This window comes from Brachyhypopomus gauderio, chromosome 5, assembly GCF_052324685.1.
Source record: "Brachyhypopomus gauderio isolate BG-103 chromosome 5, BGAUD_0.2, whole genome shotgun sequence".
NCBI lineage: Eukaryota > Metazoa > Chordata > Actinopteri > Gymnotiformes > Hypopomidae > Brachyhypopomus > Brachyhypopomus gauderio.
In genome coordinates, this window is record NC_135215.1 from 9,618,476 (window position 1) to 9,644,972 (window position 26,497).

General features: G+C 45.2%; 2 protein-coding genes across 3 annotated transcripts in view; both read left to right on the forward strand.

The window, feature by feature from the left end:
• ptprr (protein tyrosine phosphatase receptor type R) overlaps nucleotides 1-8,711 on the forward strand; it is a 44,475-nt gene extending 35,764 nt beyond the window's left edge. For both annotated transcript variants that reach the window (XM_077005487.1, XM_077005486.1), the window contains 6 exons: nucleotides 1,273-1,352; nucleotides 2,100-2,237; nucleotides 2,330-2,440; nucleotides 2,835-2,992; nucleotides 3,843-3,956; nucleotides 4,400-8,711. In XM_077005487.1, the coding sequence (XP_076861602.1) occupies nucleotides 1,273-1,352; nucleotides 2,100-2,237; nucleotides 2,330-2,440; nucleotides 2,835-2,992; nucleotides 3,843-3,956; nucleotides 4,400-4,493 (695 nt within the window). In that variant the 3' untranslated portion in view covers nucleotides 4,494-8,711. The remainder of the gene's footprint in view (nucleotides 1-1,272; nucleotides 1,353-2,099; nucleotides 2,238-2,329; nucleotides 2,441-2,834; nucleotides 2,993-3,842; nucleotides 3,957-4,399) is intronic.
• A 684-nt stretch (nucleotides 8,712-9,395) lies between these two features.
• Nucleotides 9,396-26,497, forward strand: part of ptprb (protein tyrosine phosphatase receptor type b) — a 31,330-nt gene continuing 14,228 nt past the window's right edge. Inside the window, exons 1-15 of the mRNA XM_077005488.1 lie at nucleotides 9,396-9,991; nucleotides 10,149-10,428; nucleotides 13,992-14,255; nucleotides 14,983-15,246; nucleotides 15,734-16,003; nucleotides 16,378-16,650; nucleotides 16,778-17,044; nucleotides 18,264-18,521; nucleotides 18,734-18,997; nucleotides 19,375-19,638; nucleotides 19,794-20,057; nucleotides 20,579-20,848; nucleotides 21,434-21,697; nucleotides 22,593-22,850; nucleotides 24,049-24,324. Coding sequence (XP_076861603.1) covers nucleotides 9,938-9,991; nucleotides 10,149-10,428; nucleotides 13,992-14,255; nucleotides 14,983-15,246; nucleotides 15,734-16,003; nucleotides 16,378-16,650; nucleotides 16,778-17,044; nucleotides 18,264-18,521; nucleotides 18,734-18,997; nucleotides 19,375-19,638; nucleotides 19,794-20,057; nucleotides 20,579-20,848; nucleotides 21,434-21,697; nucleotides 22,593-22,850; nucleotides 24,049-24,324 — 3,790 coding nt within the window. The 5' untranslated portion in view covers nucleotides 9,396-9,937. The remainder of the gene's footprint in view (nucleotides 9,992-10,148; nucleotides 10,429-13,991; nucleotides 14,256-14,982; nucleotides 15,247-15,733; nucleotides 16,004-16,377; nucleotides 16,651-16,777; nucleotides 17,045-18,263; nucleotides 18,522-18,733; nucleotides 18,998-19,374; nucleotides 19,639-19,793; nucleotides 20,058-20,578; nucleotides 20,849-21,433; nucleotides 21,698-22,592; nucleotides 22,851-24,048; nucleotides 24,325-26,497) is intronic.

Here is a 26,497-nt window from a genome sequence, read left to right on the forward strand (position 1 = left end):
ATCAGAACCACTAAAACATTTCTCTGAGATGTGTCAAACAACTCAGAAGTCTAGGCAAAAACAGGATATTGTTTGTGCCTGTGTATCTGTGGGTGTGTTTGTCTCTGTGTGTGTTTGTGTGTGTGTCCTAAAACTATTCAAGTTAATCTTGAACTTGGCCCTTTACAACAGTGAATGTGTATGTATTGTAGATTTATAGGTGAACATTAACATAGTATATTAACATAAACACAGTACATTAACATGAACAGCAGTGGTGAATGAAGTACACAAACCCAGGGTTGCCAACTCTCACGCATTGAGCGTGAGACACACGCATTTGACCGTTTTCACACGCTCTCACGCCACACTTCCGATATCTCACGCCGAAAAAAAATATCCAGTTTATTTACCTCAGATCCACATATATGATTCAATACGTCACTAGTTCGCTAGCTCTGGCGCCATCCACCGGCGATATAACACTGAATCTGTGTCCATTTTACGTTCGCTACCCACCCCCCCCGCTCAACAAAATACACTCGCCACCGGCTCCAGGTACTAGCAAGAGCCAACTTAGCTAGCTAGCTAATTAACCATGTATACAATGCTAATGTCAGACTTATTTTAACATGCACAAAAAACAAACAACAGCAACAACAACAACAAAAAAAAAACGGTTCGCTAAAAGATGTTCGATTTCTCATTAAGGTAAATGACCAGTAGGCCTATGAAAACAGCTAAACTCTATGTGTTTCCTTAGACTGCATGGTGAATTCTTATAAGAACAAATATTATGGGACTGAGGCAGGCAGAGAAGGCACTTGAAAATGAAGGAGTCATTTCACTCAGATAAAGCCATGGGTTTTTTGGCAAGTGACAGTTTCTTTCCAATTTGTATGTAGGGATATGTTCTCCCTAACTTTTATGCTGTTGCATTGAAGTTGAACCGAACGCTGATTGAATTTTAAATGTAGTAGAGTTAGAAAAATGAAAATACTATTTACAAAAAAATTACTTAAGTACAGTAACGAATTACATTTACTTCGTTGCTGTCCACCACTGATGAAGACAGTACGTTAACGTAAACACAGGCACTAAAACATTAAGGTCAATGCTTGGAAAAGTACCAAAAGTGCAGTGTTAATATTCTGGTGAACTACATGTAATCACATGTATTTAAACAATTTCACTCAGAACTGTACTGTATCTGTCAACATAAAATGTACAGTGCACCTTATTGTAGGTTGAATTCTGCCATGTTCATAATGCAAAAAAATGTCATTTTCACAGATCCTCACTCCCGAGTTGTTCTGAAGAGCAGGAATACCAACGATCCTCTCAGCTGTTACATTAATGCCAACTACATACGGGTACGTCTGATAAGACATGTAACAGGAAATCATTTGCTGCTTATTTAATTCCAAAAGTCCTTACCTCATGTGTTGTTTTTTATAGACTGGAATGTCCTAAGCTTTTCAGTGGAATGATTGATATTAATTTCTTGTCACTAATTAAATAAACATTTCAGCCTAACACCGTGAGATAATAAATCCTGAGGGAAAGGTGGCTGTGAACTCATTGTTTTGCTACCGAAGACAATGGCTTCAAGACCAGGAGCCACAGGAAGTGCGGTGCAATGGCCCCGTTGGCCTTCCGCGCAGTAGGACTGGATCCTGCAGCAGGAAAACTCCCTTATACTGCAGGATTCTGCACTTATTCTGCAGATCTCAGCTGTAGTTTTATTAGTACAGCAAACCATGGACATTGAGGCACAACCCAAGTTGAAAAACGGTTCTGCTTCTGGCATTTGTTGTTCAACCATTTTGTTCCTCTCATGATCTCAGGATGCTCATGGAGCTTTCCCATGCTGAACACATTTCCCATGCTGTACACTGGAGCTTTGCAGTTTTGCTTTTGTAGTTTCATTGTGTCCTTGTTGGAGGCAAACAGGAAAAAGAACGTTTGAGCTCTGTAGAAATGATTTCCAGATCATGCACACTGTGGGTGCTGTGAACAGCTGTTAATGCTGCAGAGTCTGGTTACATATAGAAAACTCAAGGGGAGAAGATCTGCAAATCTGAGCTGGGTCAAGACTCTATCTTGGCTTTGTCTTCCAGGGTTACCTCAGGGAAGAGAAAGCATACATTGCCACGCAGGGTCCCATGATCAACACCGTCAATGACTTCTGGCAGATGGCTTGGCAGGAGAACTGCCCTGTTATCGTCATGGTGACCAAACTCAAGGAGAAAAACGAGGTAAGACACGCCTCCGTGACACCCTGTGCTCAGTGTGCAGTCAGACTGGCATCTCTTCATGTCTCTCTTCTTCAATCTTTCTCTCGTCACAGAAATGTGTTTTGTACTGGCCCGAAAAGCGCGGGATTTATGGGAAGGTGGAGGTCCTCGTGAGCGGTGTCAGGGAATGTGAGCACTACACCGTCCGCTCCCTCACACTTAAAGTACGTCCTGATGTCCTTCACACGCGGGGACTAGCTGCTCATGTTTCTCAGATGCTGAACACTTTGTCAGAGCCTTTGGCTGTGTGCAGCAGCAGAATGTGAGGTAGCACAGACCCTCTGGAAAGGAGGGCCAGGATGTCTTTGTCTTGTAGCTACTGGTTTGCAACCCCAAAACATGTGAGCAAATAATTTGAGGATTTAAGGAGCCTCACTCCTTAAGTACAATTTAAGGGGCCTCACTCCTTAAGTGTGATTTAAGGAGCCTCACTCCTTAAGTGTGATTTAAGGAGTGTCACTCCAGTCAGTTTCTTTGTCATGTTATAGTTGTACGATGTAAAACAATTGGGATAGTTCACACTGTGGCTTTGGATATATGTTGATTTCTTTATTTTAGCAAAGTGGTGTAAATCGCAAAGTCCAGCACTACTGGTACACATCGTGGCCGGACCATAAGACCCCGGACAGTGCAGGGCCCTTATTGCAGCTGATGAGTGACGTAGAAGCAGCCAGAGAGGCCCTGGATCCCTCCGGCCCCGTCGTTGTTCACTGCAGGTACAGCATTTCATTCAAACTACAATAGACTGTGATTTTCTGTTTCAAAACATCAGCTAATAATATACCTTTATGTATCTTTACATGAACTACATTCATTTTTTTCTGGTTTTGATATAGCTCATGTAAACAGGATTATGACTGACTGGTCTATATACAGCTCAAGTAAATGTGTTCAGCAGCGTTCAGGGATTAGTAAGGATATTGCATGCATGTAAACACAGTTATTGTTAATATCACTCACAAATATGATATTAAAGCCAAATAATCTGGATCTGAAAGCTAATTGTTTGCTGTAAAGTTAAAATTATCCAGAATGGCTCACAGTGGTGGAGTTAGCCCAGTGAACTACAGTGGTGGAGTTAGCCCAGTGAACCACAGTGGTGGAGTTAGCCCAGTGAACCACAGTGGTGGGGTTAGCCCAGTGAACCACAGTGGTGGAGTTAGCCCAGTGAACTACAGTGGTGGAGTTAGCCCAGTGAACCACAGTGGTGGGGTTAGCCCAGTGAACCACAGTGGTGGAGTTAGCCCAGTGAACCACAGTGGTGGAGTTAGCCCAGTGAACCACAGTGGTGGAGTTAGCCCAGTGAACCACAGTGGTGGAGTTAGCCCAGTGAACTACAGTGGTGGAGTTAACACTGATCCCCACGCAGGGGCCATGGGGAGACGCTGATCCCCATGCAGGGGCCCTGGGGAGACACTGATCCCCACACAGGGGCCCTGGGGAGGGGATCTCCTCAGGGTGTTACATCAGCATGGCTGTTTTGTTTGTGCAGTTTATTAATGTTAATATAATATTATTGTATTAATAATGTTTCATTGCCACATGCAACTCTTTTGTGTTTTGCAGTGCTGGGATTGGTCGAACAGGTTGCTTCATCGCCACAACGATAGGCTGTCATCAGCTGCGTCTGGAGGGTGTTGTGGATGTTCTGAGCATCGTCTGCCAGCTGAGAGCAGACAGGTACAGGGAGAGTGCTGAAAAGCCCCTGTGTGTTAATAATGTATGCGCTGCATTATAATAGTTTTATAATGTATTCGCTGGATTGTAATAGTTGTATAATGTATTCGCTGAATTGTATTATTTTTTAATAAGCTGTTTTGGCTTCATCAGTGCAATTTTTAGTTATTTGTATGTAAACCATAAACTTTATAAATCATATAACTATTTCACACAAACATCAACACACAGTATACTGTCATAATGCCACACCTGACATCTGCTTGTACATTATTCTGGGGAATTGCACCACTAAATGAATGAAGTATTTACATATTGTATTAATGTAATATACAATTTGGGAAACTGATCATTATTCAGAGATGTGCTTCAACTGTCTTAATAAGATCAGACCTTTTCAAAAGGCTTTGAAATTTCATAGTTAACCTCTTAACCGTGTGTCACAGGGGTGGAATGATCCAAACTGAAGAACAGTACGAGTTTGTCCACCATGCCTTGAGTCTCTACGAGAGCCGACTGTCGGCAGAAGCTGGCCAGTGAGTGTAATCAACAGGAAGACGGTCCAGGATTTCACTCCAGTTTGACCTGGAAGTCCTCTGTTGTTGTTTTGCCACTCAGACCAGAACATGATCTAGCAGATCAGGGGGACTGTCATGATCAGTCTCGTTGGACTTTATGGTGATGAAAGCTCTCACCCGAAAGACTTCAGCAAATTTGCTCTTGTGATCTTACTGCTGCCGTTCGAGGAGTCTCAATCGCCTCTAACGACCCTTATGTTCTGCCCTCTCCATCACACATGGTCAGCCTACCAGAATACACACCCTCTCCACTTCACCCTTCACCATTGCCCTCTTCATTTAATCTCTGACTGGTTCATGGTACTAGTATTCAACTCAAGAATCTTTATTTATCATTAGCACCGTTTCCCCCAGTTTAAAGTTAAAAACTGTTACTGTGCGCAATGTATTTGAAGACTGTTAAATGCATCACACCATTTGTGAATTTCTCATTAGTTATATGAACTTATGAAACAATAATTCAGTGTATCAGATGATACACTATTAAACACCAACAAACATTTGGCTAAATTTCAGCATGAATGTCAAAATCAAAGTCCCACTGTGTTCGCAAAGTGAAAGTGCAGTTTTGTCAAATAAACACCAAAGCTTTTTAGTTCACGTTTCTGTCAAAGCTAAATACGAAAAATGTTAAACCATATTCATTATTTGATATTTAGTATTTGAATATGTTTATTATCCCAAGGAGACCATTTCCTAAGTCAATTTGTGCATTATTTTATTTCCCAATTGTAAATAAGTGTTTAGACAATAATGACAGTAGTGTGAAATGAACATACAGAAATGTACTTTGTATATCAGAGTTTAAATCATATAAATGTAAATGTAATGCTAATAATAAGGCTATTTTTATACAATTTGACCTTAATTTGATAACTTTACTTTTAGGTTAGCAGTGACAGGGATGGTTACATATCTGTGACCATTATTTTGAGATTTTATTTTATTGCATAATACACATTTAAAATGACATTTATAACATTAACAGAGCATTAATAAAAACTATAGTTGGGCCAACGATCCATCCCCTTCAGTAAGGTAACAGCCATAAATTTGAGACCTGTCCAGACACTGACGTGATGACACAGTGATGGGTAATCAGATATAAAACTAAGAATGACAGAGACATCCTGTGTGAGATGAGGTGGGAGAGGTGTCTGTCTTGCCTCGGGTGGGAATCACAGCAGTAAATGTTCCCAGGGCCATAAACCAATTAACCAGAATCTCACAGCAAGTCCTTCACACTGAACACATTTAATATTCATCATGCAACATTCATATTTCAGTGATCGGAATCTCTTGATCGCATTGAACTTTCTTTCACTGAGGGTAAAAAGACCACAAAATGTTTTCCCATTTAGTTTTATTCCCGTTTTGTTGTTGATGAAAAACTCAGTCACAGGATTCCACAGTGTAAACACACATTCTGGTGTAAACACTAACTGAGACGCACGTCAACATACTCACAAGTGTAAACATACTTGCTAGTGTAACTAATTGGTGTAAACACACTCACAGGTGTAAACACACTCAAGTGTAAACACTCAGGTGTAAACACACTCGCTAGTATAAACACAATTTCTGGTGTACACACACATTGGTGAATATGCACTGGTGCCTGTGTAACTGAGTGTATCCACAATATTTTCAAAGTTCAGGAAAGGCAAAAAGATTTTCAAGATTTTAATTTGGCATGAATTTTGTACATAATTAAGAATTCTTATTGCAAAGCTGGTGCAGATCCCTCAGGACTAAGACTACTGGTGCAGATCCCTTAGGACTAAGACTACTGGTGCAGATCCCTTAGGACTAAGACAACTGGTGCAGTGCTTTATGAAATATCTCACCTACATCTGCTGAGTAAGGAGGAGGCTAAACCTCTAAGAGCAGTTCTGAGTACTGACTGTGTCATACTCTCTCAGTACTGACTGTCATGCTCCCTCAGTACTGACTGTGTCATACTCTCTCAGTACTGACTGTGTCATACTCTCTCAGATCACTGCACCTGCTCAGAGTCATTCACCATACTATATGGGAACGATACTATGATTAGCTACGATAATATTGGACATTGGAGTTATGTTAGATGTTTTAATGACACAGCAACCTATTGCCTACTTTACGATATTTTAAACTGCTTCAGCAGTACATTTCAAACCTGTGAGGAGCTTCTGTTTTTCAGGGTTCTGGACCAAGTAAAGAGTTCTCTGGACACTTACTCCAGTTTACCAATCTTAGATTTTTGAGATATACAATCACTGCCCCTGGTCTAATTCATAAACAGCACTTTAACTTGCTCCAAATGAGAGAATCCTCGGCTCTACAGGTGATCTGACATGGGAGGTCCCAGATTGCTTTATAATAATATGAAAAATATAATTTTTAATGACATGACACTGAATTTAGACCATGTAGGTTCCAAATAATTTTATAATTAATCTTCAAAGCACCTTTTAAAGATATATTTAAAGCACTTTTCTTTCTTTACATTTTGAAACTGTCTGGCTATTTTACTTGATAGGAAGAGGAAGTGCATCCTAGTAAAATGGGAAATAAAATATTCAAAAAAATTTCCCTCTTTGTGCTGAGATACATATGTGTATCATAGAGAACTGTAAGTGTATATGTGCTGTTATGATCTGTGTGTTCTGTGACAGTCTGTCTTGCTGCTAAGTCTGTTGATTTTCAGTTTTTAGGGGCGGGACAATGATTGTTGTACGATAACGAATATTTCTAAGACACTTCTTTTATATTGTCAGATTTTTTAATTCCAATTATTTGTGATACAAAGGTTTTAAAAAGTTATATTTGTGAATTTATCTTAGGTGTGTGTAGCATACATAAAGCATCTGATCTGGTCAGTCGAAGTGGTGAAGCCTGCGTGTGCTGGTTCACTGCATGTGTGCTGGTTCACTGCATGTGTGCTGGTTCACTGTGTGTGTGCTGGTTCACTGCGTGTGCCGGTTCACTGTGTGTGCTTGTTCACTGCATGTGTGCTGGTTAACTGCGTGTGTGCCGGTTCATCGCATGTGTGCTGGTTTACTGTGTGTGCTGGTTCACTGCATGTGTGCTGGTTCACTGCATGTGTGCTGGTTCACTGTGTGTGCTGGTTCACTGCATGTGTGCTGGTTCGCTGCATGTGTGCTGGTTCACTGCGTATGTGCCGGTTCACTGCATGTGTGCTGGTTCACTGCATGTGTGCTGGTTCACTGTGCGTGTACTGGTTCACTGCGTGTGTGTTGGTTCACTGTGTGTGTACTGGTTCACTGCATGTGTACTGGCTCACAGTGTGTGTGCTGGTTCATTGCGTGTGTACTGGCTCACAGTGTGTGTGCTGGTTCATTGCGTGTGTACTGGCTCACAGTGTGTGTGCTGGTTCAGAGTGTGTACTGGCTCACAGTGTGTGTGCTGGTTCACAGAGTGTGTACTGGCTCACAGTGTGTGTGCTGGTTCACAGAGTGTGTACTGGCTCACAGTGTGTGTGCTGGTTCACAGAGTGTGTACTGGCTCACAGTGTGTGTGCTGGTTCACAGAGTGTGTACTGGCTCACAGTGTGTGTGCTGGTTCACAGAGTGTGTACTGGCTCACAGTGTGTGTGCTGGTTCACAGAGTGTGTACTGGCTCACAGTGTGTGTGCTGATTCACAGAGTGTAGCTTTGTCCCTCTGGTCTCTGGTATTTTTGTGACACTCAGTGACTCTTTTTTCATCTTTATTGCAAATCAAGAAGGTGACTGTCCAGCATAACTTTGATAGATATTTGTAACTGCTATAATTGTATATATGATTGCCTTTGTATTCCCAGTAAGGGATATAATACCCCAGTTGGCTAATAGAAGGCATCTTTTGAACTGCCATGACCAATATACAGTACTTAATTCACCCCGAGAACAATTCTTGAAATCAGCAAATATATCCAATTGATAAAATATACTGTACATAAAACCACAGGATTACAGTGTTACTTAAGCCATAATATCTAATGTTGAGGTTCTATGTACTGTGTGTCCATACTATGAGTCCTCTTATATCTCAAAAACCTGTAATGTGGAAAAATGTGTTTTTGTGGATAAATCAGGCAATTCTGCCACTTCTGACTGTCCTATATTAAAGTGTACCAGTCTTATACTGAAAATGTACCTATAACAGTAATTTACTGCCATTAAACCAATTTTATTGACAGATGTTTGTTTTTGATTAATCTTTTGATTTATGGAACACGACATTTTACTTAGTATTTCTGAATATTTAAAAGTGGCTAAATGTAGACAAAATAAAAAATACAACACTTGAAGTGAAAACTGGGCCCAAATAATTCAGAATATATTTGAACATTTGAACCTATTTGAATATTAGAACCTATTTGAATCAGTAGAAAATTTCATGGTAAAAGAAAACTACACAGACTCAGGAACTGGATCATTGTCTTGATAATAGACACCACAATTTACTGGTTTGATATACTGGTCTGACATTTTTCACCATTTGAAAATGTTCTGTCTGCTCCCATAATTTCACACTGCTTTTAATTCATCCCATTTTACCTCAGCAACAAAACCAGACATTCTGTGCAATGTTTGATATTAAGACAGGAAATTATAGTTTGTTCTGCCTATTTACATGTGCAGAATAGTGAAAAATAACATCCTGTACATTATTATACTACACCAGCATATGAATGGAGACCTATGAAGCCTTAAACCATATAATAGAAAAAGTGACAAAGTATAGTACTAAAGATTAAATTTTTTTAATGGAGTGGATTGAAAAGTGTGTGTAGCTTTAACCAAGTGTGTGTGCTCTGTGGGGATACAGGAAGGAAAGGGGGGTCCTGCTTGAAAGATTTCACAGACAACAAAGCCGCCTGTGACCTTCAGTCCAGGGAGCAGAGAAAGTCTTGTTTCTGCGCTGGCTTCATAGCAGTAGGGGGGCATCGCTGCTCCTGTAGTTAAGCTAAAGAAAACAGTCCAATCACAATCAAGTCAGGCAGGAAACTGAAGGATTTTAAGGAATGGAGACTGTGTTTCACACCTCTGCTGTACTTGACCACTGGATTTGAACTTAAGACACAAGCCCGGCGAAGCCTCACTGATTAAGGATATCCGTCCCAGACCGAAGAGTCCATTTGCACGCAGGACTCCCTGCAGTTGGCCGATGAGCGTGAGTGAGCCAGACAAAGGCTCTCACGGAGGTCCACACGGACTGAACCCTCTGACCGGACCGAATTTTCTGACTGGACCAAACCCTCTGTCTTTCCTTGGAGTTTTGGGAAAATTATTCGGAGGTGACCATAACCACCGCATGGGGAGCCCACATTTCCACACATCTCCAAAACCTTTGGATTATGTTTTCAAGCGTCTTTTTAAGTTGAATTTCTATTTATTGACCAAGATAATCTAACAATCAAAATGCTGAAATATAAAGCTATTTCTGTAGCCATTTGGGTAGCATGTGGAATTTTGGTAAGTATTTTGAAAATTTTGGATTTTGTATGGAATTTATCAGTTGTGGTGTTCTATATCTTGTTCACACTAGACACACTAAACCTGATTTGTAAGAATTCATTTATACAGAAGGAAAGATGAACTCAGTCATTTGATCTCCTTCCATCTCTTTCAGAGTGCAGTGTTTGCAGATGCTCAGCCATGTACCATAAGTGTTAGCAAGACTGCTTCAACATCAGACTCTGTAGAATTTACCCTGAACATCTCTAATACAACGTGTCAGTTTCGAGTGTCTGTCAGGGAGAACCCGCTGGAAGCAGCAGACTGTAGTCAAGACCAGGAGAACAGACAAATGGTCATATGCAGAATTGGGAGTTTAGATGCTGGAACCTTGTACCACTTGAACGTGATGTCAAAGACGGATGGAAACCAGAGAAACATCTCCCTGACAACCAGTAAGTCCGTTTAAGTCTAAGGAGCTCTCATAAAGCCACGGTCTGACTCTTTCTCAGGGGAGACTCCTGACTCCACACTGGAGCTGGTTCTTTTCCAGTAAAAAACTACTATATGTTTATTGCTTGTGAAATTGTAAAACTTTAGAAAAGTTTTTTGTGGGTACAAAATATTTAATGTAATAGGAAGTAAGGAAGGTTAACACATTGGTGATGAGATTGCTTAAAACTACTGAATAACTGTGAGGTACTGAGATTGCCTAAAACTACTGAATAATTGTGAGGTACTGAGATTGCCTAATATTGTACTGAATAAGAATCTATTGAACTGACACATTTTTTGTACTGCTGTGTCAACATGAAGAATGAATCAGTGATGAACCAACTGTTGTTTCATGTCCGAATGTTAAAACAGGGATTTTCATTTGTCACACCATTTATAATTTCCATTAATTTCCACATTATATTTTGGCAGTTTTTATGAGAGGCAATAGATTGGATTCTGAGAATGGAGCTTGAGGTCAAAGGCTCATCCTCGCAGAATAATAATAATAAATTCCACTTATATAGCCCCTTTCAAAATATCCAAAGACGCTTTACATACAAACAGAAACAAGAACGAAACAACAAAATGGCAGAAACCCCATCAAATGGCATAACTATCAAACAAACTGAAAATTTAAGATTTAATGCTAAAACAAGACCAATGATCCAATTGTTAGTTTGAATTTTAGACAGTCCATCCATCCATCCATCAATCCATACATCAATCTATCCATCCATTTTCATCCGTTTATCCGGGTCCGGGTCACGAGGGCAGAAGCCTAAGCAAAGAGGCCCAGGTTTCCCTCTCCCCAGCCACCTCTTCTAGCTCTTCTAGGGGGAAACTGAGGTGTTCCCAGGACAGCCGAGAGATGTCATCTCTCCAGCATGTCCTAGGTCTTCCCCGGGGTCTCCTCCCAGTTGGACATGCCCAGAGCACCCCACCAGGGAGGCGCCCAGGTGGTATCGGGATCAGATGCCCGAACCACCTCAACTGGTTACTCTCTACATGGAGGAGCAGCGACTCTACTCCGAGCCTCTCCTGGATGACCGTGCTCCTCACGTTATCTCTAAGGGAGAGCCTGAACACCCTGTGGAGAAAACTCGAGTTCAGCCTCTTGTGTTTGTGATTTCATTCTTTCAGTCACTACCCAGAACTCGTGACCATAGGTCCATCATAGGACCATCAATTTAGACAGCACATTTTATTATGTATGTTTAATTATACTAATAGACAAAATATTTTTTTAAATTGCTGTATTATTGTGCATGAGTGCATACCTGTCTCTTGACATTTCAATTCAGGGCGTACATGAGACTTACAGAGTGTGTGTATGCTGTGTGTGTGTGTGTGTGTGTGTGTGTGTATGATGTGTGTGTGTGTGTGTATGATGTGTGTGTGTGTGTGTGTGTGTGTATGATGTGTGTGTGTGTGTGTGTATGATGTGTGTGTGTGTGTGTATGATGTGTGTGTGTGTATGTGTGTGTGTGTGTGTGTATGATGTGTGTGTGTGTGTGTGTGTGTGTGTGTATGATGTGTGTGTGTGTGTGTGTGTATGATGTGTGTGTGTTTATGGGTCTTTTTGTTGGCTCGTTGGTTTGGCTCCAGAACAGAAGTCTGACCCTAAGTGTTTCCAGACTGTTCAATTCCCCCCGCCCTCCCCCTATTGTTCTTTTGTCCTGAAGGAAATGGGTCGTGGGCTAGGGGTGTGGTGGGGCAGGCTCATGTGTCGTTAGGGGGGCTTGAGTTTCGTTAGGGGGGCTTGTGTGTCGTTAGGCGGGTTTGTGTTCTGTTTTGATTGGAGCTTTGCTCGTGTTAGATTTTTCAGCCTTTACTTTTGACCCTCACAGCATGTTGCCTTATTCTTTCACCTGGACCTCTCTGATAATCACATTTCACTGGCCCACTCCCATAATCTATTAATACCAGCACAGCTCACATACTCCAAACGCTGAAGTTCTGATGAACTGATGACCCCACCATAGACTCCACTACTACAGACTCCAGTACTATAGACTCCACTGCTATAGACTCCACTACTATAGACTCCAGTTCTATAGGCTCCAGTACTATAGATTCCACTGCTATAGACTCCACTGTAGACTCCACCATAGTTTCCACTACTATATTCTCCACTACTATAGACTTCACCATAGTCTCCACTATTATAGATTTCACTACTATAGACTCCACTGCAGACTCTACCATTGGAGACTCTGCTATAGCAGACTTTCAAATTTCCAAGAAAAACTTGTTGAGGCCCTGTGTGCACAGCATTCCAAAGCATTTATTAAAGTCTACTGAACTAATATATAATTAAATAATTAAAACGGTTTTGAAATCTAACTAAAATATCAATCTGTTTTTTATTAAATATCAATGAGATTACCATAGCAACACATCCATAAGGCTTATGTCCACATCAGGCACCTCTAGTCCTTAGTAGCAGCATTACATGGGGCAGTCATGGTCCGGTGGTTGGGAACTGGAATTGTGACCGGAGGGTCGTGGGTTTGATTCCCAGGCCTGTGGCCATGACTGAGGTGCCCTTGAGCAAGGCACCTAACCCCAAGTGATCCCCGGGTTAGGGCTAAGGCTAGTAATCACTAGTGTGTGTGTGTGTGTGTGTGTGTGTGTGTGTGTGTGTGTGTGTGTGTGTGTGTGTTCTAACTGCACAGATGGGTAAATGCAGAGGACAATTTCGATTGATTATATACACTCATACAGTTATTATATACACTCATACAGGTAATATGTACACTCATACAGTTATATACACTCATACAGTTATTATATACACTCATACAGTTAATATGTACACTCATACAGTTATTATATACACTTATATAGTTAATACAGTTATAATATACACTCATACAGTTATATACACTCATACAGTTAATATGTACACTCATACAGTTATTATATACACTTATACAGTTAATACAGTTATAATATACATTCATACAGTTATATACACTCAGTTATATACAGTTATATACAGTTGTCACATGTGTGAGGTGCAGAGTAACTGGACTGCTAGCAGCTCAGGGGAGCCAGAGCTCAGGGGAGCAGCACGCAGACGTGCCCTTTATCAACAAAGGGCCTCTTTCCCTGTCCTGCTTTCTCACAATGGGCCACTGCACCCAGCCTGGCATTCTTTTAAACAGCACAGAACAATCTTATCAGCTCCCCATCACACTCACACTCTCTGCTGGGCTCTCACACACAGGCTGGTGCTTGTGGGACCCTCCACACCTTCCTCAGTTATTGTGTCACAGGACAGAACTCTCCCACTACAGTAAAATAAAAATTGTTCGCTAAAAGCATTGTGCAAACCACCATCATATGTATCAGAAAATGGAGTTGTATTAATGTGATGTTTCAGGGGATTCATACTCTGAGGGTGGCCCTACAAATATAACAAAATAATAATAATGCTGAGAAGTACACAGCAGAGAACATTTGCTGATGTTAACATTTGCTTAACACGTTATTGATACTTTGCACGTTTGTTCACCAGGACCCTCAGCCGTGCAGACTGTACAGGTATTTAGAGACGTGGGAGCGTTGAGTCTCTCCTGGCAGCCTGGCAAAGGATGCAGAGAGCAGTTTGGAATAGTGCTCAGAGACAGCGAGGGTGTAGGCCCCACCTGGAACACCACTGTGGATAACACCACCACCTCCTATACAATGGACGACCTGATTCCTGGACGTCTGTACAACATCAGCATCATCTCAGAGTCAGCGGGGCTGCAGAACTCCGTCTCCGTTCAAGCACAAACAGGTATAGTCCTCTCAAAGCTCAGTGTGAACCCACACACATTAGATACCATGATGGGCTTCTAGGACAGTGAAGAACAAAGGTGCTTCAGCTGAATCTGGAGGCTCAGGCTCAGGTTCTGTTTCTCCCGGTCTTTCCCTACTGTGTGTGTGTGTGTGTGTGTGTGTGTGTGTGTGTGTGTTTGTGTGTGTGTGTGTGTGTGTGTGACCTTTTCCATGATATTTCAGGCAGCCGGGTGAACGCCCTGCTGTATCTATTTCCTGTGTAGAGAGGAAACGTACCCTTCATCCTCCTATGCTATGTCACCACTTCACTAAGTCAATTAGACTCTGGCTTCTGAAGCCACACCCCCTGGCCCCACCCACAATAATATCAGCCTTCATGTATTTCACCAGCTCCCATTCCTCTCTGTTGTGATTGGTTGGTCGTGAAGACTAGAGGGTAAACACGCTGCTAGGGTCAAAACAATCAAAACATTCAGGCACCTCCATAGTCACAATGGCTCACTCAAAATATACATTCAGCCATCTGTTGACAGGCAGTTTTGCAAAGTTTGTGACCCCTTACACATAGCAGTATGATACCCCTGAAGCACCCTGAACTCCTCAGTGCACTGACAAGTGGTGAACATTAGCATAGCCAGAGCTGACAGAGCCAGACATAGCACAGAGCAGTGTGACATATGTATAAGTGTAAACATCAGCACTGAATGACTGTGTTTCCTCTGCAGCACCTGCCACAGTCTCTAACGCACTCCTGGAGAACAACGGTAGTGACACCTGCCTCAAGGTCTCTTGGGATAAGGCTCGTGGAGATGTGGACAGTTACTTGGTCCTGCTTCAGGGTCCTGGTTCAGCCCTACAACATAAAACACTTCCCCCAGACCACACAGAAGCTCTGTTTGAACACCTGAGACCTGGCTACACCTACCATGCCTCAGTGTCTAGCAGGAGTGGGGATCTGACCAATCAGGTGAACGTGACCGGCAGCACCGGTGAGTAATGCTGAAGCTGATTGGACTAGCTGTCAAACCTTATTCCAGACTGATCCAAATCCTTCTAATGGTGAAATATAATGCTCTGTGGCTCAGGATGAAATTGTGGTTTAAGAACCTGCTGCATGAACTGTCAAAAAGGCTTAAACGTTATCTAATCTATCTGGGATTTCAGATCTAATTAATAGACCTCTGTGGGTTAGATGGTTAACCCTTTCACCTTGGCTTGAAGCTCATGTGGTTTTCTGTGGAAGTTCACACTCAGCAGTGCAATGAACACAAGGCATCATGAGAGAGTGGAGGAGCCCACACCAGTCTGCCTGCTCACTCTGCAGTTCACCAAAACCTGACCAGAAAAACACTGCACAGTGACTCAGTCTGAATTCAACCATGTAATCAGCAGGGACAGCAGGGACTAACACTTCTCTTTCACTTGTCAGGTATCAGTTGAACATTAAAGTTATTTCTCCCTCTCTGTCGACGGCAGCTCCAGGGAAGGTCTCCCAGCTGACGATGAAGAGCCTCACTGAGGAGGGTATTCTGAAGATCAGCTGGGCGCCCCCTGTAGGAGAGTGGAAGCAGTACCGCGTGATGCTCTTTAATGGCAGTGAGATGCTGGTTAATGAGACCGTGCATAAGGAGGCAACGGAGTTCAGCTTCGCCACAGTGAATGTGCAGCCAGGCAGGATGTACGAAGCCGCAGTCAGCGTGGAGAGCGGAGGCCAGACCAGCACTGCCTACTGCCACGGGGGATTAGGTAATCCAGCCTCACTGCCTACTGCCATGGGGGATTAGGTAATCCAGCCTCACTGCCTACTGCCAAGGGGGATTAGGTAATCCAGCCTCACTGCCCACTGCCACGGGGGATTAGGTAATCCAGCCTCACTGCCTACTGCCACGGGGGATTAGGTAATCCAGCCTCACTGCCTACTGCTACGGGGGATTAGGTAATCCAGCCTCACTGCCTACTGCCAAGGGGGATTAGGTAATCCAGCCCCACTGCCTACTGCCATGGGGGATTAGGTAATCCAGCCTCACTGCCTACTGCCACGGGGAATTAGGTAATCCAGGATGATGATCATGTCTTAATAATTCTGCCTTTGATTGATATGTGTTGTGTAATTCTCCCAGGCCCACCTCCCGTTTCCCACCTGCACATCCATCATGCAGACGAGACCACCCTGAGTGCGCTGTGGGACCACAGCCCAGGGGCGTGGCCTCGTGATGGCTACACCGTGGACCTTCTCTACGCCAACAGCACCACTGCCGTTCAGAGCCGAAGGTTAGAAAGGCAGATGAGGGAGTGTACCTTTAATGTGCTCACTCCTGGCCGTCTGTACAAGATCGTCGTGACAACCACCAGTGGGGTCCTCTGGAGATCTGCTTCTGTGGAAGGAAGGACATGTAAGGCGGGGTTTATGAAGGCCTGACTAAAAACCTCCCCAGCATTAAAGTGCAGGCATTATAAAGGGCACCTAAAGTGACTACAAGTTTAATACTTTTGAATTCTAACTCACCTGTCTGTCCTCAGTGCCAGAGAAAGTGTCACACCTGAAGATCAGCAACATTCACACCACAGACTCTCTCTTCGCCACCTGGGAAAGGCCTCCAGGAGATCTGGACTCCTATCAGGTGTTGCTGCTATACGATAAAGGGGCCATTTACAACACCAGCATCCCAGCTAACCGCACCTCAGTCCACATTCCAGATCTGAGGGCAGGAGCTTCCTACAGGCTGCTGGTCCTCACAGTCAGTGGGGAACAGGTCTCCAAACAGGCCACGGCCGACTGCCACACAGGTAACACACAGCATTGCAGAGTCAGTGGTGTCTGCAAGGGGTCTCCAGAGAGGATCCAGAGATTATCCAGAGAGAATCTAGAGGGTATAGAGTAGGTATCCAGGTAATATCCAGGGAGTATCCAGGTGATGTCCAGGGGGTACATGTCTGAACATGAGTGTTTTAACACTGAATAAAGAAAAAGTTGGATGACTTAAAATGTTTAATCAAATAAGCAAGTGCTGGAGTATTCGGACCCCTTCCAGCCTGAAAGTTCTGATAGACCATTTAGAGGTTCTGAGTCCAGAACCCCCGAATGAAGAATCCTAGCAGTAACCTTATGACCATATGACCTGTGCATTCTGAGAGCCTGTTTTCACATATAACAACATATAAAATTTGATTTTGGACTTCATCTGCTGGTCTACAATACTTAAATGAAAATAATTGATCAGAAAACCTAAAATAATTAAGATATTATTTCTGTAGGTAGAATAATTTGTTCCTGTTTAATGTCTAAAGTTGAATTAAGTTAGTGTATCTGCTCTTATAAGAACTTAAACAAAAGTTTGTTCAGCCATTGTCCTGAGAAATTAATCATTTGATAAAATCTTTGCAAAACAATATGTGACTTTCAAAAACCAATCTGAGGAATTTCAGGAAGCTCTGGAGAGGGAAAAAACCCCCAGGACTTTATCAAAGTCTTCCTGGCTGGACCCAGAGGTTTTCCCATAGAACAAAGAAGCTATTTTGAGGTGCAGATATCCAGCCTTAATGAAGTCCTGAAAGGCGACCCAAACAATGCTGGAAACGAATCCCACTTTCACCCTGGAGTGGGAACACCAGCTAAAGACTGCAGAACTGACAGCAGTACTGACAGCAGAACTGACTATACACAATCTCTGCTGACACTTAACCAATCTCTGATGAAACCGTTAAAACCGACTAAATTTAAGTATTCAAATATCCAATAAAGATCTAAATACACCAGTGAAGGCTTATAATAGAACTGCAAACACTGAATACTCTATACAGGGATTTTATGATGAATATAAACTGAATATTGAATTATATGTGTATGTATATCTGTATATAAATATTACCACTGATACTTCATACTCTGTGTATAAATATTACCATTGATACTTCATACTCTGTGTATAAATATTACCATTGATACTTCATTCTCTGAGTATAAATTGATTTCATATGCCCTATTCTTTCTCATCTTCTCTTTTAGTGCCTGCAGCCGTTGCTGCTGTAACAGTCAGTAACAACGGACGCTCAGACTTTCTTAATGTGTCGTGGAGTGCGCCGGCAGGAGACGTGGACAATTATCAGGTCATCCTCAAGGACCGCAGCTGGAGTTTACACACGCTCACCGTCACCAAAGCTGCCTCCGAGTTCAGCAGCCTCGTGCCGGGCCGTCTGTACACCATCTCCATCAGCGCGTGCAGTGGCATCTATAAAAATGCCACAGTAGTGCAGGCCAGGACACGTGAGTTCCGTCAGCACCGATCTACACGCGCACGATCAACAGAACTTAGATAGGGCCCAAGAACCACTCCTACGTGAACCGGGAATGATAAAGTTGATGTAAACTGACATCATTTGCAGAGCGAGATGCACCGATTTAAACAGCGAACTAATTAATGTTAATGTTTTATTATTAATGTCTAATGTAATTTCTTTAATAATTTTCTTGCACAGAGCCCTCTGCAGTGCAGAACCCCAACGCTACCCATTTAGCCCAGGAACGGACTCTAAAGGTCTACTGGAACCACGCGGCAGGAGATTATGACCATTACAAAGTAGCAGTCCTGCACAGACACGCGCTTATACAGAACCAGACGGTGGACAGGGGTCGAAATGAGTGCGTGTTTAGTGATCTGGTGCCTGGTCGTCTTTACACGGTCATCGTTAGTACCTGCAGTGGGGAATATGAATCCAGTGTTTCCACTGATGGACGAACACGTGAGTCATTTTAACTTGCAATACTACTATATCAAATTGACTAACAGTGCCACCCTGTGGATTTTAGCAGGAATAACATGTAATGTTTCCAAGAGAACACAGGATGGCAGTAATGAAATGACAGGCAGACAAAACGATTGGCACACACACACACACACACACACACACACACACACACACACACACACACACACACACACACACACACACACACACAATATTCTAGGTTTAATTGAATTTAAGCTTGTGTAGTCTTGTTTCATTATAAGTGTCAGATTTATAAAATGTAACACAGTCAGATATATCTTAGAGGTAAGACGTGATTTGATTGGAGGACTGCCAATAGTCCTTTTTAAGGCAGGAGTTGTGTCTTGCAGTGCCAGGCGTGGTGCGGTCCCTGGTTCTGGCTGAGAGCAGCACCAGTCACCTGCGTGTGACGTGGGAAGCAGCGCTCGGAGATGTGGATCACTATGAGGTCCAGATCCTCTTCAACGACACACAGGTGTTCTCGGCACAGCGACTGGGCAGCGCAGCACGCCAGCACACCTTCAGTCCCCTTCAGCCAGGCTGTCTCTACAAGATAGTGGTGTCCACCATCAGTGGGTCGTATCTGCAGGTCCGCTTCATAGAGGGCCGCACTGGTGAGAGTGGTATTTAAATTTGGGTTGGGGTTAGGGGGGAGGTTGGGGATGGGGTGGACATTGTGGTTGGGGTTAGGGTTGGGGTTTGGGTGTGGGTGTGGGCGAGGGTTGTAGTTAGGGTAAGCCCCTGCCACTAATAGCACCATCCCCTCCAGTGCCTAGCCAGGTGGAGAACCTCCAGCTGAACCCTGGAGACTTCAGCGGCACTCTGAGAGCCACATGGGGCCCTGGAGCTGGAGACATGGACTTCTACACAGTGTCTCTACTGCAGGACGCACGCATCCAGGTCACACAGCGCGTCCCCAAGCAGGAGAACAAAGCTGAGTTTGAGGATCTTGTGCCTGGTCAGCTGTACACAGTCACAGTGCAGACAGTCAGTGCAGAACTGACCAACAGCAGAACAGCCAGTGGGCGAACAGGTGAGATATGCACCAGGTTACATACGTACCCGCTGAGATATGCACCAGGTTACATACGTACCCGCTGAGATATGCACCAGGTTACATATGTACCCGCTGAGATATGCACCAGGTTACATACGTACCTGCTGAGATAGGCACCAGGTTACATACGTACCTGCTGAGATATGCACCAGGTTACATACGTACCTGCTGAGATATGCACCAGGTTACATACGTACCCGCTGAGATCTGTGCCAGGTTACATATGTACCCGCTGAGATATGCACCAGGTTACATACGTACCCGCTGAGATCTGTATCAGGTTTACTAGGTTAGATATGTACTAGGAGACATATGTACTAGGTTAGATATGTACTAGGTGAGATATATACCAAGTTATATATGTAGCAGGTGAGATATATACAGGTGAAATATACTAGGTCAGATAATATGTCCATTTTACATCATGGCTGTGTGTGTGTGTGTGTGTGTGTGTGTGTGTGTGTGTGTGTGTGTGTGTGTGTGTGTGTGTCCCACAGTGCCCTCCAGCGTGAAAGCCCTTCAGGCGGACAGTGAACGCAGCACACACAGCCTGACAGCCAGCTGGGAGGTGGCACTGGGCGTGCTGGATGGGTACCGGGTGCAGCTCCTGGATGAAAATGACACGGTGGTGTCCAGCGCCACAGAGCTCGTGAGCTCCACCCGCCACATCTTCGAGGGCCTCACTCCTGGGAGAGCCTACAGCGTGCACGTCAGAACCTTCAGCAACACCACCCTCAGCAGGGAGGCCATAGCAAAGGGACAGACATGTAAGATATGAATCACGGCCTACCAGGAAACATGTGTGTGAGAACACCGTACGAGTGTGACTGATTTGTTTCTAGGCCTCTGTAGTCCTCATTCACGTGCCTGAACAGTTTTTTAGGTTTGAATGAATTATATGAGTTTAGCAGATACAGATCAAGACAGATAAATACTGTTCATTATGGTGACCAGAGTGTCGTGCTCTCAAACCGTTGAGAAGATTAGGGTTTAAATGGTAGAATTGGGCGTTGAGTCATATGACCAAAGCTTAGAGTATGTTGATAACTTACTCCAGACTCCTAGTAATGTATCAGACGTCTATATTCCTCTCCTTGCTGTCATCCTTCCTGAGAATCCCAGTGCAGTTCCGTCCATCTTTGTTCCATCTTGAAAACATATGTAGCAGATAACGAAGGGCTTGTGGGTCTGCGACGTCTGCGCAGACGTGTGGGGGAACCGATGCAGAACACTAGTGTGTGAAATCACTGCAGCTTTCTGAGCCTCTGCACCAGGGTCCCTGCACCTGGGGGGCCATGGGCTGCCTCCACATGCGTGTTGGTGAGAAACAGCGCCCTCTGCTGTCTCCTCAGGCCCGGCTGCTGTTACGGGCCTGCGTGTGCTTTCCCAGCGCACCACTGAGCTGACCTTCCACTGGAACGCGTCGGACGGCTGGGTGGACCACTACGACCTGTCCCTGTACAGCGAGGACGAGACGCTGCAGGAGCACAAGAGGGTGGGGGCAGGGGAGCTGCGCTGTAGTTTCCTCCACCTGCTGCCTGGCACACTCTACAAGCTGGTGGTGGTTAGCAGGAGTAGGGGGCTCAGTAGCGACTCAGCCCTGTGGGCCCGCACAGGTGAGAAGCCCCATCTCTTCTTCTACATCTCTACATCTCTACCTCGTTACTACCTATTACCACATGAGAATCATCCCTCACGACCCATTAACTACTAACACAGATAAGAATAATCCCTAACCAGGTATGAACTGTCATCAGAGACAACCATAATCCCTAACCAGGTATTAACTACTACTAGAGATAAATACCATGCCTAGTGAAATAATAGTTTTTACCAGAGCTAAATCCCATGATTACTGTTGGTCTACCAGAGCTAACAAGGTTAACGAGAGTGTTAACAAGATTGTGGCAAAGTCCATTTCACCCAGTTAAATTTAATTTAGCTGAATTCTGTAATTTCGTTTGACAGCTATATTAGTCATCACTCATGAACAGTTACCCTGGACTCTTTGTTTCTGTAGAATCATGTGACACGTTTTCAATTTCATAGCTCAGTACACGCTGTCTAAATGCAAATGGATGGTGTGGGTCATTACTTGTGGTGTTTTAACTTAGAGCCCTCTGTGTAATTATTCAAAAATGTAGATCTCACTAACCTTTCTCCAGTAAACAAGGCTTTGTTTGGAAAAATGACATGCCACTGTATTATTGAAATATGAGCATTCATGTTAAAGACATTAAAAGAGTCATTTTTAATAATGGTCTGTAGTAATGGCTAGTTTTCTCTGGGGAGGCATTTGAGTGTAAAGAGTAGAAATGTGTGTAACAAAAGAGAGTCTAATGAAAAACATGCTTGAATGGGGTGTGAGTTGTTCTAGCATTCTGCATAGGAACCTAGTAGTGGACTGGGTTGGCCTCATTTAACAGAGCACCTCCCTCTCTCTGTCTCTCTCTATTTCTCTTTCTCCATCTCTTCTCTCTGTCCATGTTTCTCTCTGTCTCTGTCTCTCAGTCCCTGCCCCGGCCAGGGACCTGAAGGTGGACAGTCAGGGTCACGTGAGCAGCCTGTGGCTGACGTGGTTGCGTGCTCCTGGGGGCCTCGGGGGCTACGTGGTGGCTCTGGAAGCCTCGGGCCTCCCGCAGCAGAAGCTGGACCCAAAGCACACTGACGCCGTCTTCCACGACCTCCTGCCCGGACGCCTCTACACTGCCATTGTGCAGAGCTGGAGTGGCAACCTCAGCAACACTGTCACGGCTGTGGGGCGCACAGGTACGTCACACGCGGGTGTGGGGCGCACAGGTACGTCACACGCGGGTGTGGGGCGCACAGGTACGTCACACGCGGGTGTGGGGCGCACAGGTACGTCACACGCGGGTGTGGGGCGCACAGGTACGTCACACGCGGGTGTGGGGCGCACAGGTACGTCACACGCGGGTGTGGGGCGCACAGGTACGTCACACGCGGGTGTGGGGCGCACAGGTACGTCACACGCGGGTGTGGGGCGCACAGGTACGTCACACGCGGGTGTGGGGCGCACAGGTACGTCACACGCGAGTGGGGCGCACAGGTACGTCACACGCGGGTGTGGGGCGCACAGGTACGTCACACGCGGGTGTGGGGCGCACAGGTACGTCACACGCGGGTGTGGGGCGCACAGGTACGTCACACGCGGGTGTGGGGCGCACAGGTACGTCACACGCGGCTGTGGGGCGCACAGGTACGTCACACGCGGGTGTGGGGCGCACAGGTACGTCACACGCGGCTGTGGGGGCGCACAGGTACGTCACACGCGGGTGTGGGGCGCACAGGTACGTCACACGCGGGTGTGGGGCGCACAGGTACGTCACACGCGGGTGTGGGGCGCACAGGTACGTCACACGCGGGTGTGGGGCGCACAGGTACGTCACACGCGGGTGTGGGGCGCACAGGTACGTCACACGCGGGTGTGGGGCGCACAGGTACGTCACACGCGGCTGTGGGGCGCACAGGTACGTCACACGCGGGTGTGGGGCGCACAGGTACGTCACACGCGGCTGTGGGGGCGCACAGGTACGTCACACGCGGGTGTGGGGCGCACAGGTACGTCACACGCGGGTGTGGGGCGCACAGGTACGTCACACGCGGGTGTGGGGCGCACAGGTACGTCACACGCGGGTGTGGGGCGCACAGGTACGTCACACGCGGGTGTGGGGCGCACAGGTACGTCACACGCGGGTGGGAAGCGTGTAAATGTCATGTGAGTCTCTCCGTGAATGCTGTGTGATATTAAGAACGTCTTTCTCAGCATAACCAACAGGGAACACAGTGGTAATAAACAGTCTTGGTCTCAACAGTCTTGTATTTGTTGATCATTGATGAATTGGACTCTTGTTGTAACTTCCTTGTCCACGCCAGCGTTGAGTCATGCGTGAAAGGTGTTCGGCACTAACACTGCCCTGTTGACGGAGCTCTCTCTGTCTGTGTTCAGTCCCTGAGCCCCCATCCTCCCTGACGCTCAGAGACGTGGGCCCGGGCGGCACGGTGGAGGTGATGTGGAGGGCGCCTGTGCGCGGAGACTACGACGCCTTCCAGGTGAAGTGGCAGCCGGCCGACGTGCTGTCCCGCTCTGACCCCAACCCCACGCGGAGTTTACTGAGCGGGCTGTACCCGGGCCGCCTCTACAACATCAGCCTGCGTGCGGTGAGCGGGGGCCCGCCCGGCCCGGTGGTCTACAGCACACCCATCTACCGAGCCATCAGGACCGGTGAGTGCTCTCTTCACCACATGCGCTTACATACTGCCATGGCAACTGAGGGACCCTTCCCATCACTTCCAGCCCTCTCTCCCGGGCCCACCCCTTCTCGTGGGTCTGCCCCCTCTGATGGCTCCGCCCTCTCTCCCTGCCTCTCCTCTCCTTTGTAAGCTAAAACTCAACTATCTCTAAAAGACTCCCCAGAGTCAGCCCAGAGTTTAGGCATGACCTAAATCACCCTGGGACACTATCATGATCATCTAAAAGTGTAATCAAACCAGAGAGACATAACACTCTTCACACTTCTCACTTACTCAAGGGTGTGACAAAACAACAACAACAAAGAATCAAAGAAACTAAAAAAAAGAAAAGCCTTCAAAATATACTGAAATGCAGTAGTCATCCTGTATAATGCAGTAGTGATTCTGTATAATGCAGTAGTGATTCTGTATAATGCAGTAGTGATTCTGTATAATGCAATAGTGGTTGTGTATAAGGTGTATACATATGTATATGTATGCATATGTATATGTATGCAACTTACTTTAGACCTTGAAGATACGTGCAATGTTTTGAGTGATTTTATTTTTTCACAGAAAGTAAACACTGGCGAACTGTGTTTCTAAGTCACCAGACACACAGACCTTACGGGCTGCACGGTCCTCTCCTGGGACCTAGTGAAGCCCTGAGGATCTACTTCAGTGCTTGAAGACGCCATTTTAGGAGATGTGAGATGTGAGGAGGCTTTCTGTAACACCTGATAGTTTTATTTATATTCATAAATGTAGGACAGGTTCGCATCACTTTTGAGCAGCATGGATTCCTCTGTTAGGTACGGCTTGGTGACCACGGGGATTGGTTATGTGCCATGAAGTGGCCACTAGAGGGCGTGTTGATCTGGGAATGCCTAGAAAAGCACACATTTTGTAGACAATCGTGCATTTTCAGGTCACTCTTAAAAAAGTTTCACCCTAATAAATCTAGTTTGTCTATTACATTAAAGAGATTAAGTGGATGACATATACTTGCCTTCAGAATCTGCAGTCAAACAACAAATCTTGAGCTCTGCGTGGACTCCTTAGTTTTTTTGTGTGTGTGGATGGCGATAGAGAGAGATAGAGGAGTAGTGTGTGTGTGTGTTTGTGTGTGTGTGTGTGTGTTTGTGTGTGTGTGTGTGTGTGTGTGTGTGTGTGTGTGTGTGTGTGTGGGCTTGTGCGTGAGTGTGTGAGTGTGTGTGTGTTAGAGGACAGTCCAGTGCTTTGTTTTTTGAAGTTCTTAATGAAATCCCTCTGAGCCTGCGGTCACTCTTGAGAGATGCAGTTGGACCAAGATGAATGTTTGAGTCTGAGAAGCAAAACTGGTGTGCAGGAGCCAGTCATCCTGCCCCCATTTCCTGAAAGATGCCACGTGCCTTTATAAGCAGCCGTCTGTGACCGTCCCAGAGACGAGCAGCCGTCTGTGACCGTCCCAGAGACGAGCTGTCGTCTGTGACTGTCCCAGAGACGAGCTGCTATCTGTGACTCCCAGAGACGAGCTGTCGTCTGTGACTGTCCCAGAGACGGGCTGCCGTCTGTGTGGTGCAGCTGTTGCCATTGAGACGTGAGCCATGCGGACACGTGCTGGCCTAGATCCGCTCTTTAACACACTGCCCACAGCATGGCTCGTGAATTATTCAATAGCATGACTCATGAATTATTCATCAGCAGAGCCTGAGCGTTCATTGGCTGCTGTTAGCTGTGGAAAGGAAGTGGTAGGCTTGTAGCTCATTACCTAGTTTTTACCCACCATTCCTCCCATCTTCTCCCAGGCTTCCTGGAGAGGTTTACTCTGCTGTTATTGTTCTCAGATGCTGAGGGCAGAGCTGTGTGTCTGTCTGTGTGGATTTGAGTGATGGTCTCCTGATCTCAGAGCCGCACGCACACTCACCTGCATGTACTGGACAGCTTTCATCCATCAGACTTTCGGTTTGCAGTCTTTTCTGCATGTGCACACCAGGTACATTTTGTCCTGTGGATCCCCGTCCTCAATCTTCCTCTTCTGCTAAACATGAAGCATGAAGCAGGTTTCTCATGACGTGGTTCACGTTTGCGTGGAAGAAGGATTCCGAGCCCTTTTAGTCAGATCGAGTTCTGTGAAAACAAATGGCTACGTGCTCTTCTCATTAGACTGAGAGCCTTTTAGTTTG